The 16,254-nt window shown below is 39.9% G+C and overlaps 1 protein-coding gene and 1 long non-coding RNA gene across 2 annotated transcripts in view; one reads left to right on the top strand and one right to left on the bottom strand.

Moving 5' to 3' along the window:
* Nucleotides 1–766: 766 nt before the first annotated feature.
* The window catches only part of LOC114553108 (uncharacterized), a 31,048-nt gene continuing 15,560 nt past the window's right edge, over nt 767–16,254 (top strand). Inside the window, exons 1-2 of the long non-coding RNA XR_003692241.1 lie at nt 767–1,265; nt 5,976–6,063. This is a non-coding gene — a long non-coding RNA (uncharacterized LOC114553108). The remainder of the gene's footprint in view (nt 1,266–5,975; nt 6,064–16,254) is intronic.
* On the bottom strand, nt 3,382–15,434 carry rab11a (RAB11a, member RAS oncogene family). Its single transcript, XM_028574238.1, has 5 exons — nt 15,261–15,434; nt 12,644–12,839; nt 9,260–9,453; nt 6,813–6,893; nt 3,382–6,071 (listed from the first exon to the last, which is right to left on the bottom strand). The coding sequence occupies exons 1-5, from the start codon at nt 15,298–15,300 to the stop codon at nt 5,935–5,937; spliced, it is 648 nt and encodes a 215-aa protein (XP_028430039.1). The 5' UTR covers nt 15,301–15,434; the 3' UTR covers nt 3,382–5,934.

Below are 16,254 nucleotides of genomic sequence, written 5' to 3'. Positions count from 1 at the left end.
AGCATATTTACTTTGGCAAAACTCACCCTCATGCTAACATACCCACAATGACAAAGTACAGAAACTAATATGGCTGCAGACTTGTTGGACTGAACACGGGCTTAGTCTTCTTACGTAACAGTATGTAAAATAGTTATGTATGTATCATGCCAAACATTTGACCCATCCCATATGGGATTGCGAGACACCACTATTTAACAGACATGTACAAATCATGTGGAGAAATACATGAATAACAGAAAATATGTTCAAAGAAACTATATGTTATATACTGCCAGTAAATAAAGTTCAGAATAGCTATGCAGCGGAGTCAAAGTTGAAAAAATACCTGAGACCTTTCCCACAGTTTAACATTGTCGGAGTAAAATGTGGTAAATAATAAAATGTCTGATGACTGAATTCAGTTGTTCATACTGTCATGACTTACCAGGACACTACAGAACTGATCCATTATTAATGATATTAGTAACACCTGTGCTTTTCCCACTGTAAAAAATAAGTAAAATCTTCTGTCTATTTACAGCATTTTACAGGCCCTGCACACCTGGGCTACACCCGCACAGGTGTTTTCACTGATTAGATCTCTAGCTAGGGCCTGAATCTCACTTCTCTAATTTGATTTCCAGTTATTCTGGCTGATTAGACCTATGCTCAGGTGCTTGTGCTTGAGCTTTGATGGGAACGTATCAGGTCACAAATCTTCATCTACCAATAAGAATGATAAAGGTGTCATTTGTCCTTCCCTGACAGGTGCAACAAAGCTAACAAGAGACTCAGGAAGATGTCATTCAAATCAGACTATACACACCCACACAGTCCTGGGAAGAGGTCTAATCAGACAGATTCACTGGAAACACCTATGTGGGTGTTCGGAGCTCTTATTCCTGCCCCTGAAGAGCAAGGTTGGATCTCTGAGAAGCTATGAGCGAGTATACATGAGAGCAGGGAGGGAAGCAAGTGAAGGAAATGTGGATGCACTTTCAGGGGATGTGAGATTCAGCCATGGCCTAATGTGTGTCCCCTCATTAATCTGCTCTCCTTCGACCTGAGCAGAGGCCTCATCAGCCAAATAAACTCAAAGCACCTGCAGGACCTTTAAGGTGTTACACAACCTGGCTGACTAATCACACTTCAGGACATTGGTCTAATTAATTATCAGATTTTAGCGACGGGTCCTGTATGCTCTCAGCGATTTCCTGGAAAAGACTTTGTAATTTGGTACTAATTAAAGTGAAAATGGATAATTTTCTCAGACACTACATATGGTAAGTACCCACTAATTAATTTGAGTTTGTGAGAAAGAAAAAGTCAATTATATAGAAGTAAACACAGAAAGTAGATAAAAGTTGGGGGGAGGGAGTTCCAGGGGCATTTTATTCCACAAACTGCTGCTAGAATTTTAATTAGGGCTGCCATTGATTGTAATTAATTCATCAAATTGTTTTTTTTGATTCATTTTTTTTGTCTCTAAAATGTACAAAAATAGTGACACAGTTTACCCAAACCATCTAAATTGCTTGTCTTGTCCAACAACCACCCGAACATATGTACAAAGATATAAAACCAAGAAATGCAGCAAATCCTCACATCTGAAGACGGAGAGAATATTTTGCTCTATTATTGGCTTAAATGATTCATTATCAACAGTGTCACCAATTGTTTCAGCTCTAAGATGAATTCCTGTAAAAACTGAGATCCATTTAATGCAAGACACTACGGGTGAATAGGGGTTCTCTCCAAACAGCTCTATTGTACTCCAGCCTTTAATTCCGTGACAAATGGGCGTCGTTTTGCGTCACTTTGTAACACAAGTTATAATGCTCGCCCAGCCGCCCTCAAACCAAGCTAGTTAGAGCGGAGGCCCGAAGTCTTCGGAAAGTTGTCCAGCAGACAGTGCAGAATTGAGATGCTACGCATTAACATTTCAATAACTTACCACTCTGAAACGTCTTGCTCCAGTCTAGGTTGTACGGCTGAGCTGTAGCCATGGTTACCAGCTGAAGCGGGTTTTTCTTGGATCACACTAGCTTGCCCTACTCTGCTTCTGACTGGCTAGTAGTCCTTACCTAGGTACTGTCAGGGCACACCCTCATACTCTGCTTCTGACTGGCTAGTAGTCCTTACCTAGGTACTGTCAGGGCCCTCATACTCTGCTTCTGACTGGCTAGTAGTCCTTACCTAGGTACTGTCAGGGCACGCCCTCATACTCTGCTTCTGACTGGCTAGTAGTCCTTACCTAGGTACTGCACATGTGCGACTCCCAACAAAGATGGAACAGAAGTGAGATGTCTCACTCTGTAGCTAAAACAGAGAGCTCAACACACAGGGTGAAAAGAGGAGCTACAGCAATGTGCAGTACAACAAAAACCATGTAAACCTATTCTGGTACAACCTCTGAACCTGAAAATGAGCATAATGAGGTTTTTAAGACAATTATTCTTTGTATTACGTATTAAGTTTTCTGAAATGCTATGTTTAAATATGCAAACAAGGCATTATCTTGTTAAATATGTGCTAATACATTTTCAGAATATAAATGTGAACATCGGATAAAGCCAAGTTCAAAATTCTTGTTTCATTTTGGACATAGCATAGTCAAAAGGTGTTTACAGAGGGATATATCTCTTCATCACTCCATAATTCAGAAAATACTGTCAAGAGCCATTGACAACCAATTTTCACCATGTTTTTAGGTAGAGATGTTGTATAAATCAGGCTGTGGAGGAGATCTGAACAAAGCCCTTTGGAAAAAAACTAAAGAATATAGATAGGAATGAAAGTGGAAAGTTTGTATGTTTGTGCTGCTGCTGTGGAGATTTCTGTCTCCGAGTCTGAGAACAAAACCTTTTTAAAGATATGGGTTGTAAAATGTCATAACTTTTTATTGGAAACCATTTTACAGACATATCTAATCCAGACCAAATATTTAAAATGTGTATTTTGGTTGTTTTCTTTCCACTAGTCTGAAAGAAGACCCTGCAAAATATCCTCAAGAAGGAACTTGTTTTGGTGGAACGTGTAGTTCAAAAGTAGTTTTAGTCGTGCGACAGAAAACTCAGATTGGACAGATAGTCTAGCTAGCTGTCTGGATTTACCCTGCAGAGATCTGAGGAGCAGTTAACCATAGTCCTCACAAATCCACCGGAGGTTAGAACGCCAACACAAAGAAAGAGGAAGGGGACGGACATCCGGCCGTAACGAGGGACATCCGGCAGAATTTCCGGCGGCACTCAAACAATCCCAGACATTAAACTTCGTCGATATAGACTACCGCAACGCTGACTATGGAGAAGTCGCTCATACGACCACACTCCAAAACATCTGAACTCTCCATTGTAATTAGAGGACGTAAGAATATCACAAGTAAAATACAAGATCATATAAAGGTTTATGACTGGTGCGCTTTATTAAGATGAACTGATAACTTAAGATATAGACACAATTGTACAATTTATCAATCTGTACAAAACATAAAACCATTCATTTTGACCCCCCTCTCACATTCAACCTTTCAAATCCATTGAAATGACATTTCACTCTTAACACGTTTACACTGGAATTACAGTAAGTTATAGAATTCAATATAGTAAAAAAACAAAAAATGAAAAGAAAATCAATATCACAATTCTTTAAAAAAAAACAAAAAAACAGAACAATGGAGGTACATGAAACAGGATTCGGAAATCATATTTTCGGAAGAAAGAAATCACTTTGTCCACAGATTGCCAGCTAAGTGAGTCTGGCGAGGCCCGGCTGGCGGCGCCGTCTGTTCCCAAGAAACGCCATTGGCGCTGCCAGCCAGGCTCACACACACACTCCAGAGCTACCCATCTACCCTCTGCCTCTAAAACACACACACACACACACACCAAGTTCAGGCATTGTATACGTCTGCTAACACCACCATACACTGACACTGGCTATAACCTGGAAATTCAACAGAACACACACTCGGGAGTTTCTAGTAAAGTAGGTTGTTTAGCGAGGCATCTGTCCGCTCACACACCGGACACAACACTTAGCTCGTTAGCATGTCGTCTCCGCTAGCCAAGCCTGACCCTCAGCAGATCTCGCGCACGGTTAAATGACAATGTTAGCTACATAAGGCGATACGACACGGAGCTGGAGTCGTAACAGAAAGCCATGCATTGTGTTGAAGTCAGAGGCAGCTTGGTGTACGTAGGCTTAATGTGACGGTGTGGGGGACAGACGGAGCAACGGTATTGGTTGAGGAGGTGGGTATGGGGGCGAGTTGTTAGCAGGTGAACGAGACGGGCGAAGGAGGCACTGTGATCAGATGTTGGCAAGAATGGAGCTGAACTCCCCGAAAAGTGTTTTCCTCGATTCCTCGTGTCCTTCGTCAAAACTTTTCAGTCCTTTAACAAGGATTCGAGGAAAGACTTTTGAGACTTTACAGTGACTGAACATAATATTTTGGTTTTCGTAAAAGTGGCAGCGTCTTTAAAAAAACGCGGTACATCCGACAAAAGAGAAAAAAAACGAGGTCCAGATTCTCCATGTGCAGTAAAAATCTAATCCTAGACAAGAAATGATGTTTAACGTTAAGGTTCAGTGCAAGATTGGTGACAACTTCACGCTCATGAAACCAACCCCCCCGAGGGTGAAGGACATTTCTCAGGTGCGTCCTAGCTACAGTTCCGTGGTTACATGCAAAGCAGGAGATTTTTTTGATTATATTGAGTATCATAAGAATACTACATCAGTTACTCATATTTCTGCAGTTATTTTTACTTTTTTTTTTTTATTCCTTCATTTGCTATAGAAGTGTACTAAGAAAGAAAACATCCAAACAGCCGTGTGCTAGTTTCTGCATAGTTGGAGTCAAAAATGAATGCATTCCGTGTCTTCGATCAGAAAATCCTTTAGCGTAAGCGTGACGATCTCCGTATGGAGCCGCGCCGAGACTTAAAAGTAGGACGACATGAAACTCAGAATGTACAGGAGTCGTGTTCAGCTTCCACGGCGACAGCCCAAATTTCCACACCCTCCGGGCAACGATAGTGTTCCACACAAACGAGTCCAGATTGAGTCTTTCGCCTGATAAAAACGTGCAGCGCAGCACAGTGCCATCTTTTAAACGTGGTGGCGACAACGCGCCGCATGCAAGCTCACGCTCGCTCTGTCCCGCTGCGCTAAAACTGAAGCTCGGCTAACGCAAAAAAAATAAAAAAAATAACCGTTTCAATAGCATCATATTCACAGCAATCAGATCAAATGGTTATGACACTACCGGAGCACGCGTGGCTACACTGTGCTCGATACGTCCACATGGTTTTCCAAAAGAAAACAAAAAAACAGTACATTGCACTAAAGAGGAGGGAGGGGGGAGAAGCTTGTATATGGGAATACACTTCAGAGCGACTTTGATGTGCTTTAAATTTATTTATACCTAGTTATAGATATGATACAAGACAGAGAAAGATCATGGAAAAAAAAATGTGGAGAAATCAACAGGAGCACAAAAGTTTGAAGAAATCAAATCACATTCATATATTAAGACATTTTTAAGACATGTCAGCGCATCTACAGTAATGAAATCTAAATGTGATATGAAATGCCTGCTGTCTGTTATCCTGCCGTCGCCTAGCGACAGAGGGGCTCTGCTTGGGGGGGTCACCCCAACGCGGTGACTTCTTACACTGGGGGATATTTACCTGGGGTGGGGGTGGGGGTTGGAGGAGGAGGAGGAGGAGGAGGGGTTAGGGTGGGGAGGCAGGTACAGATAGGTTGCAGGGTTCGGGTCACAGCCTGGAAGCTGTGGCTCGCCCCTCCCGCACCACACAGTACACTGAGGCAGTCTATTTTCTGAGGGGGCGGGGCTTGGAGGAGTTGTGAGCTGGGGGGGAGGGAGGGCAGGCGAGGGGAGGGGAGGGAGGGAGAGGGTGGGGGTGTAGCAGCAGATCCGTGGCTGGGCTAGATGTTCTGACAGCACTGCATCTTTGGTTTGTTCTCAGTGGGCTGCACCTGGATGTTGACCACGTTGTTGCTGGGGGACATGTCACTCTCCTGACGCTCCGACATCTGCTTCTGGGAGACGATACGGTAGATCTCTGAGGGGGAGAGGGGGGAGTAACCGTGTCATTTATTGTTACAGCCTGTTTACCCCTCTCCCTGTCTGGTTTACAATCTGCCACAACACACTTTTGATAACTCTGCAAACCCTTGGTGAGCTTCATGAGGTAGTCACCTGAAATGGTTTTCACAGGTGTGCCTTGTCAGGGTTAATTAGTGGAATTTTTTCCCTTTTATAATAAAAAAGCAAAGGGTGGCTACTTTGAAGAATCTAAAATATAAGACATGTTTTCAGTTATTTCACACTATTTTGTTAAGTACATGATTCCATATGTGTTCATTCATAGTTTTGATGCCTTCAGTGAGAATCTGCAATGTAAATAGTCATGAAAATAAAAAGGAAACGCGTTGATAGAGAAGGTGTGTCCAAACTTTTGGCCTGTACTGTAAATGTAATTTAAAATAAATAATAAATATCAATTTTAAAATATTGCACCCGTCAATACAGAACGAAATATTCTGTAGCCTATTTTGCCGTCAATACTGCCGACGTCGTCTTTGGTATTGACAAAATAAAGTTGAAGAACACGCTATTAAACTACTAAACATCCATGTGTCCAGACAAGGCTAGCAGCAGCAGCAGCAGCAGCAGCAGCAGCGCCGTGTCCGATATGTTTCTGGTGTGTAAAGACACAACAGAAACGCCACGCAGCTGACATGCAACAGAAACACATCGCAGCCAGTGTGCAGGAGGCCTAAGACCCAAACACAGCACCAACCTGTCAGAATGGTCTGGAAGGCCGTCTCAACGTTGGTGGAGTCCAGAGCCGATGTCTCCAGGAAAGATAAACCATTCTTCTCTGCAGGCCAAAGTAAAGCAGCGCGTTAACAGCATGTCAAATATGTCCCATTCTACAGATAGCAGACCAGTAGGACCGTCAAAACACAAGCCATCGTCATAACATTATTTCTGTGTTACTCGTATATAGCCAAAGAAAAAACATTACATCAGAATCAAAAGTTACACAGTATAATCTAATTAATTAATCATTAGGTGATTAAAAAGGGAATGGGAGATGATCTCTGATTGGTTTATTGCATGTTACGCCCAAAACACACCTCTGATTAATGAAGACCCTAAGAACAACCCTTTTGAACCATGCCCCCGGTGCACGGAGCCTTCTTTCCACCGTCAAACTAGCAGAAGTGGATTTAGACACGCCCTAAACACACCTGGACCAGGCGCTTCACACCGTGCACCTAGATCGTTAAAATAGGGCCCTATAACTTTTTACCTGTAAAATGAGATGTTAATTACATTTCCACACAGTAAAAGACATAAAAGTGTGCGTCCCGGTCATAGTTCATCTATAAAACCCTGCCAGGCTGCTGAACAGTAGAGGAGGTTGTACCAGCGTCTGGTCTAACATCACTTGAGCTGATGTTGCTGATCAACACCAGAGCTCAGAGTCGGGAACAAAGTCTCTCCTTGTCAAACTGTAACTGGGTGCTGTCTTTTCCAGCTGCCAATGTCTTGTGTGTTTCTCATTAAGTTATTGTTTTGGATGGTGAAGCTCTTGGGTTGTTTTACGGTGCCATTTAGATTGAAAGTTTTAAGTTTAGTATTTTAATTCAGATTTTGTGGCATGTTGTGTGTTTTTGCCGTACGTAGCTTGTCTTTAACTGTGCCCGTCTTGACCAAGACTCTTTAACCCTCATGTCGTCCTCGGGTCAAATTTGACACGTTTTTGAAAGTTTCAGCATTACAAATATGAGTTTCTTTCAAGTAAAATGCCCAAAAATAACAATTGATTCCACAACGCTCTTCGAAAGTAAAATTAAGGATCAGTTCACTACTTTCATTGAATTTTGGATGTTTTTTTACATTTTATTATAAAACAAAAAACAGTATGCTGACTTAACTTGGACAATCTGTGATTGAGGTGCTCTAAGCGATGTCACACGTTTTTTAGGTTACATTTTTTGTCACATACAGCAAACATCTCCTCACTATCTGCTAGCTGCCTGTCCCCTGAACACACTGTAAAACATCACTATCTGCTAGCTGCCTGTCCCCTGAACACACTGTAAAAAACATCTCCTCACTATCTGCTAGCTGCCTGTCCCCTGAACACACTGTAAAAAACATCTCACTGTCTGCTAGCTGCCTGTCCCCTGAACACACTGTAAAAAACATCTCCTCACTATCTGCTAGCTGTCTGTCCCCTGAACACACTGTAAAAAACATCTCCTCACTATCTGCCTGTCCCCTGAACACACTGTAAAAAACATCTCCTGACTATCTGCTAGCTGCCTGTCCCCTGAACCTACATCGCTTAGAGCACCTTTAACTAGGTCAAAATAATTCATAATTTAAGCTAAAATTAGGTTGGCTTTAACTTCTTATAAATGAGGTTTGTTGACCATGAATTCCAAATAAAAGCATAAAACTAGCGGTAATAAGTTGTTAGTGGTGAATCCAGCGGTAGTGAAAATAAACGCTGAAAAATACACCAGAACCCTAAAAAAAAGTGTCTAAAAAGAAAAAGGGTTAATTTTCAATTCTTACCGTCGACGGGAAGACAACACAAGGGTTGACCTGTTTTTATATCAGAAATATGGGTTTCTTAACAACCAAATTGCCCCAAAATAACTTGGTGCATGCATGTGCGTTGTATGGAAGCCATGCAACATTTTTCTCAGGTAAAATTAATGATTCTATTGAATTTTGGTTGTTTTATTAAATTGTATAGCTTTTGAAAAACATTTTTAAATGGTTTTAAAACTAACTTTGACATAAACCAGTCCGTGATTCACTCAACATTAGTCAAAAGAATTCATAATATCAACTTTTTTTCAAAAACAAATTAAGTATAATGTCATTTAAATTAGGTTTATTGACCATGAATACAAAAAATAAATGTTGGGGAAAAGTGCCAAAAAAAGAATTTTCTATTTTGTCCCCAGAGGTCAACAGGAAGACAACACGTTTAAAAAGGTTGCTTAGGGCGCCCAGATAGCTCAGGTGATCGAGCAAGCGCCCATATATAGAGGTTTACTCCTCGACGCAGCGGGCCCGGGTTGGACTCCAACGATGTCATTGCTCCCTCTCTCTCCCCTTTCATTTCTTCAGCTGTCCTGTCAATAAAGGCCTAAAAATGCCCCAAAATAATCTTAAACAAAAAAAAGGTTGTTTCATAGAATAAATATAAGCCTACGGTCTCACCAGCAAAAGCCCGAGCCTCGTCGGTGGGAACAGCTCGGAGGTGACGCAGGTCGCTCTTGTTGCCCACCAGCATGATGACGATGTTGCTGTCGGCGTGATCTCTCAGCTCCTTCAGCCAGCGCTCCACGTTCTCGTAAGTTAGATGCTTGGCAATGTCGTAGACCAGGAGAGCCCCCACCGCCCCGCGGTAGTACCTGCAGCACAGCCACATGCACACAACGTCACAGCTCTGGAATATTGAGGGTGGTTTTAGAGCACTTTGGTTCCCTGATTTCAGCCTCTAACAGTCAGCGTGTTGCATTAGTCCAGCTGGATACCTGAGCTGCCGGATTGTGCTTCAGCTGATTGGCTGTCATCACATCACATACCCTTCACCATCCCTAGAGATTGGCACGAGGTACTTTCCATAAAATCATCTCTCTATCAGGATGCATAGTATCCGGGATACTATGCATCCTGATAAAGTTCCCTTGGCCTTTGGAATTAAAATAGCCCCCCCACATCATCACATACCCTTCACCATACCCCCACATCATCACAGACCCTCACCATACCTAGAGGTTGGCATGGTTTGATTTCAGTTAGTCTAATAGCTGGTTTGATTTGCATTGAGAGATGATCTTATGGAAAGTACCCCATGCCAATCTCTGGGTATGGTGAAGGCTATGTGATGATGTGGTGTGATATTTTAATTCCAAAGGCCAAGGGAACTTTATCAGGATGCATATTATCCTGGATCCATGAAATAACTGGCCTTTAAAAATAGAAATATGCCTGCCACTATGCCACTAATTTAACATAGGGTGTCTATACTTATGCCCCCTGTATTTTAAGGAAGATCATGTATTTATTTACGATACATTCATTCACAAAGAAAATTGCTGTCCTTTAAGGTTGGATTTTCTTCATTTTCTTTAATGAAGGCATTAAGATCAATTTCCAAAAGAGGATTGTTTTTTATTCCTCTTTTTAGTCAACTTTAGCATGGGTTCATAAACTTATGAGCACCACTGTATAACGGCTTCATATTTCTGCAGCGTGTTTAGTGTGAAATTGCAGTAAATGACAGGTGGACATTGTGTGTGTGCCTTGACGTCACCACCACCATTATGTTTTGCATAGGAAACACAGGCCCGCCTGAGGCACAACCTCAGCAGGAAGTCATAATCTGTACATTATAGAGAAAATTTAAACTGGACTAGAAATTAAAAGGCATCAACTACAGTTGGGTATCGGCAATCGTTTCTCAAATTGATTTGATTCTGATTCACAAGGTGCCAATTCGATTACATTTTCGATTCAATATCAATGAGATAAGGGACAATTCAGTTACAATCCCAACTATGCATGGAAATAAACAAGATTGTCAGAGAACTTCTGCTGTTGGTGTACAAGCAACAAACTAATCCTCAAATAGTTTTTATAATGCATCAGGTTCATGTTTACATTAAGTAAAGGGGATCAATTTACCAATCAATGGTGACAAGGCATATATAATAAGATTGATTCCTGGATTTTATTAATCGATATTAGATCACACAAACAAAGAATTGATTATTTTAACTCTGCCCTATAGTACCAACACAGAGGAGGGGGTTTAAATGGATCTGATGCTTAGTAACAATTCTGAAATAATTCATAAAAGCTGTCCTATGAAATATGATATGTATATTACAATTGTTTGAATTGGACAGTGTATTCTGGCTGGCATGTTTGTGTAAGGGATCGACCAATTATCGGCCTGGCCGATTAACAGGGCCGATAATTGGCGTATTTGCGGATTATCTATATCTGTTTAATTTTACAGATTACCGATAAAGTTAATTAAAAAGTCTGCTACTTTGGCTCCGCTACAGCTCTGTGAGCACTGTGCAACACTTGCAAAACAAACTGGTAGCATGTTAAAACTTCAGGAAGCTATTTTTGTTTTTATTTATTCATTTTTTTGACTGTGTATTATGTTTAGCCCTCTGAGGACAAAAGATGCACCGGCGAGTGTTTTACAAGCAATATAACATTTCATTTTAGACATTTATATACTAATTTATTCATATATTACGTCCCTTTTTTTGAACCCAATACTTTTGTAAAGTCATTTCAAGCACCAAAACAATTGAGTGTAGGTATGTTTTCAAAAGGTGATTTGAGAAACATTTGTGCTTTAGGGTCAAATGATCTCTTTACACATTGGTCTGGAACAATGTTGGACGTCACGTTACAGAAAGCTGAGTTTGTTCTGAACATTTTGATATGAAACACATGGTTATAGGTTATTGCAAAAACACTTACAGGGAGAATTCAAGAAATCTAAAAATGCCATTAGACCTCAGGAGGGTTAAAGTTTCAGTTTTATTGAATAATTGCTTAACCCTTGTGTTGCCTTCCAGTCAACCTTGAAAAAAACGCTTATTTTTTCGACGCCTTTCTTTCAGTTTGTTTTTGCTTTTTCCAACGTTTTTAATTGTAAAATTTTTCTTCTACACATGTTCAGCGCTTATTTCTACGTCCCATATTTTCTGATCTAAAACAACAATTGAAAACGGGTCAATTTGACCCGAAGTCAACACAAGGGTTAAAGTGATGGTTCGGAGTAATTTCACCCTAGGGTCCTTTGCACCATGACCTTGAGTCAAAAACCCCCCCAGAAGCTTTTTTTCACCTGGGTCGAACATTGGGAGAGTTAGCGTAGAGTAGCGTTATCAGCTGAATAGCTTAGCACAGGGGCTAATGGATCCAGTAATGTATCTCGTAAATGACCCCACTAATAATGCCCGAAATGATACCAAACTTCTACACTAGTACAAATAGTTTATTTACACATAAAACGATGGATTGGAAAGTTTGTAAGTACACCAGAAGTGTATGTAAATGAATGTAAGTCTATTTTCGGTGTAGTAATTTGTAGACAGCCCTAGGCACTCGTCTAACTGCTGGCAGCAGCAACAACAACAGCAGAAGCCAGCAGGCAAGTGTTATTTACATACTTACAAACTTTCCAATCCATTGTTTTATGAGTAAATAAACTATTTGTACTAGTGTAGAAGTTTGTTATCATTTCGGCTGTCACTGCTTACCGTGACAGGGCAGGGACTGACCCTGTGATTCAGTATGTATGGTAAAGTGCTCTATGAGAGTGTGTGTCATGGTGGTAGTGCATTAAATATGGACAATATAAGAGAATAATTTAGACATCGTAATATAAAACTACAGTATATAGCAGTGCAAGGATAAAGTTTAAAAAAGACAGCATTAAATATGGGCATTATAAGGAAATAAAGTAGACAGTAGGATAGACACAAATCAACAGTCAACATTAGAAGTTTGAAATAATAGGGTTACAGCCATTGTTCAAGTATTAAGTTAGACGTCCTCCTCTCTACTCACGCTGATGTGATGGCCCGGTAGCGCTCCTGGCCAGCTGTATCCCAGATCTGGGCCTTCACAGTCTTGCCGTCCACCTGGATGCTGCGCGTGGCAAACTCCACTCCGATGGTGCTCTTACTCTCCAGGTTGAACTCATTGCGGGTGAAACGGGACAGCAGGTTACTCTTCCCCACACCCGAGTCACCAATGAGGACCACTGAGACACAGGGAACACAAGTTAATTAGGGCTGGGCAATAATTCAATATGATAATTTATCGTCTTTCAAAGGAATCATATCGTGATATACAATTACGTTGTCTCAATTGATAATAACAAGCACATACTATGTTCTCAGAAAATCTGTTGTGAAACATTTAGCAATATCATCTGAAGAATTACAGATTTGTTTTAACATCACACTATTTTTGTGCATAGTCAGTATATAGCTGGAAAAAAATATTTTTTTTCTCTATAATTTCACTTGACACTGTTTACCACATTGTTGATGATTATTCGTCTAAAATCTCATTGTAAAAACTATTTTGTGACAGCACCACTTGTCAACCCTACAATATCGTCGCAATATTGATATCAATGTTTTTGGTCAAGAATTTCGTGATCTCTGAATTTCTCCATATCGCCCAGCCATAATTTTAATGCAACAGATTTGAAAAACACGTTACGTGTTAGAAAATGTACAACCGATCTACTTCCTGTGTGAACATTGCTCCTGAGTTTTTACTTACATTTAACTGATTTAAGAGATTTCATACAAATGATACCTGTATGCATTGATCTCCCTTCATGACAACTTTGAAGTTGTTTAAGTTAAACTGCCAAACACTATTTGGGTCCTCCTGCTTCCCATTTGGGAGGTTTTGCTGCTTTTCTTCGTCCTATGAGACACTACGCTGAATATCTTTGGGTTTTAAACTGTTGGTTGGACAAAACAAGTTCCTCAAGATGTCACTTTGAGCTTTAAAATGTTGTAAACAATGTTGAAAAATTTTGGTTTTTACATTTCATTGACTAAATGAGTGCTTGTTTGAGTGTTTCCTCAATGTTGATTTTGTAGTGGCGGCCCTCCATGGCAAAATTTCTGCCTCCACGGTATCAGAAATAGGGCAGACGCACAATGTAGTCGCAGACTCGCGGTTGACTTAAAATGATCCTGCCGACATAATGCAGCCAACGGTAAAGTGATGTCATTTTCTGAACTTACCAGACTGTTCTAGCTGTTCTATTATTCACCTTTCCCCACTTAGTCATTATATCCACATTACTGATGATTATTTATCAAAAATCTCATTGTGTAAATATTGTGAAAGCACCAATAGTCAACACTACAATATGGTTGCGGTATCGATAGAGGTATTTGGTCAAGAATATCGTGATATTTGATTTTCTCTATATCGCCCAGCCCTAGTATAGACTCAACTTTATTGTCATTGTGCAGAGTACAAGTACAAAGACAACAAAATGTAGTTTGCATCCAACCAGAAGTGCAAAAAGAGCAGAAAAGTGCAATGCAATATACAAAGTATAGACAGATGGTGCGTAGACAGGACAATAGTATACAGTTTGTTTACAGACGGTGGTTTAGAGTAATATAAATTAAATATAAATATGTGCAGTGTATTAGCAGTTACCTTTATCAGAATATATATGGCGATGTAATATGAACAATGTATGAACAACATGTACAGATATGTGCAATTTAGTAGCAGTATCATTATGATAGCAGTAAAAATAATAGATATATGCAGTGTATTAACAGAATAAATATGGATATTCAGTATCCCATATGGTATAGTGTTTAACACATAATTTAAACATGTAAATATCTGTCAAACAGACTGTATAGACTATCATATCCACCTACCTCAGATATAAGCAACCTGGTGTATAAATATACCTGACTTATTCCGGTCTTACGGTTTACAATCCTCCACTGAGCGATTACTTTACTATATATATACACTTTTTTAATATACAAACTTTTATCTGTACATAGTTCCGCTTTGTTGTCCTTGTTTTGAGCCGTATCTGTATTTCTGTGTATGTACTTTGAGAGCAACAAAAAGCCGGAGTCAAATTGCCTGTAACGTTATCATGCGTTCACACTTAGCTAGTTGGCCATTAAAGCTGATTCTGATTATTATTGTTTGTCAAACCGAGCTTTAATACAGTTAATAAATAAATAAATGCTAACACTTAGCAGCACGACTCCCTGTAAGATAATAAGTAAACGTGTGTGCATATGTCGTACATTCTCCCGTTCGCTCGGCTGGTTGGATCCCATGGAGATAACGTGATAACGGTTAGCGTTAGTTAGGTGTGTCCGACGTGAAGCTGGTCCGTCAAGCTAACATCTGCTAACCGCTAACGTTCAAGACGCCCTGTCGTTTAACGATAACTAACGTAACGTGACCAACCAACTGCTAATTCTACTTCCACTGTTTAGCGAAGGGTCGTTTTAAGTCATGTGAACTCATTTAACGTGCTGACATTTCTCCCAAAGCTCGGTGAAAAACAACCGGGAGCACAAAAGGTGGACGGTGGCTAACGTTAGCATCAGCTGGCCTGTGCAGGACTGGAGAGCTGCAACAATAACGGGAAGAAAAAAAACTGTTTTACCTTTGAACAAATAATCATATTCGTCATCTCTAGTGCCCATCGTCTTATTGAGAAGTGGTTAGTCCAAGATTTAATTTGATTTAATTGGGGGGGGGAAAGGCGATCTACTGTATTTTACTCTTCCAACGGGAATCTGTTTGGAAGCCGTACTTCCGTAACTTCTTCTTCTTCTTCTCTGGCAGCGTAATACCGTCACATAAAGTGAACTCGGACACCTGGTGGTCAGGAGAGGGAACTGCTCAACCAAAAATCAAAAAAACTGTTATTTATAAATTAAATCATAATGTTATTATCAATATTATATTCAATGTTTTATAGTATGTAATTTGATTCATTTTAATTAGATATAATTATTACTTATCAATTAATTTAACCCTTGTGTTGTCTTCACGCCAACCATGCACTTGTTGTCCTCTCAGGTCAAAATAGAAAATTAACACTTTTTTTACAGTTCTTTTCCAATGATTTTGACACTTTCTTTAAAATGTTTTATGTTGGATTTTTTATACTTTTTTCAGTGTTTTATGTCGGGTTTTTTTGTCCCTTTTTTCAATGTTTATGTCCTTGTTTTTGACTCGTTTCTTTCTAGGTTTTTGTCACTTTTTTCTCTCCCTTTTTTCAAAGTTTTTGTGCCTTTTTTTTGACAGTTAATGCTTTTCTCCACTACCACCAGTACTGTATACACGCTACTCACTAACTTATTACCACTACTCTTACACTTATTTTTGGAATTCATGGTCAATAAAGGTCTTTTAAAAGAAATTATACCACATTTTTTAGTCAAAAAAGCATAAATTATTAATTATTTTGACTAATATTAGAGTAATGTACGTTGATGGATAATCACAGTGTTAAAAGCAATGTTTTACTTTTGGAGTTGGCTGAGCTGGAGCTCATTTTGAACTATTTACCTATGATTATTTCCATTATGGATTCATCTGCTGATTATTTTCTCCATTAATTGATTGGTTGGTTGGTTTGTAAAAATAGTGAG

Source organism: Perca flavescens, chromosome 1 (assembly GCF_004354835.1).
Source record: "Perca flavescens isolate YP-PL-M2 chromosome 1, PFLA_1.0, whole genome shotgun sequence".
Taxonomy (NCBI): domain Eukaryota; kingdom Metazoa; phylum Chordata; class Actinopteri; order Perciformes; family Percidae; genus Perca; species Perca flavescens.
The sequence above is the reverse complement of the archived record's forward strand: the minus strand, read 5'-3'. Positions and strand labels throughout refer to the sequence as shown.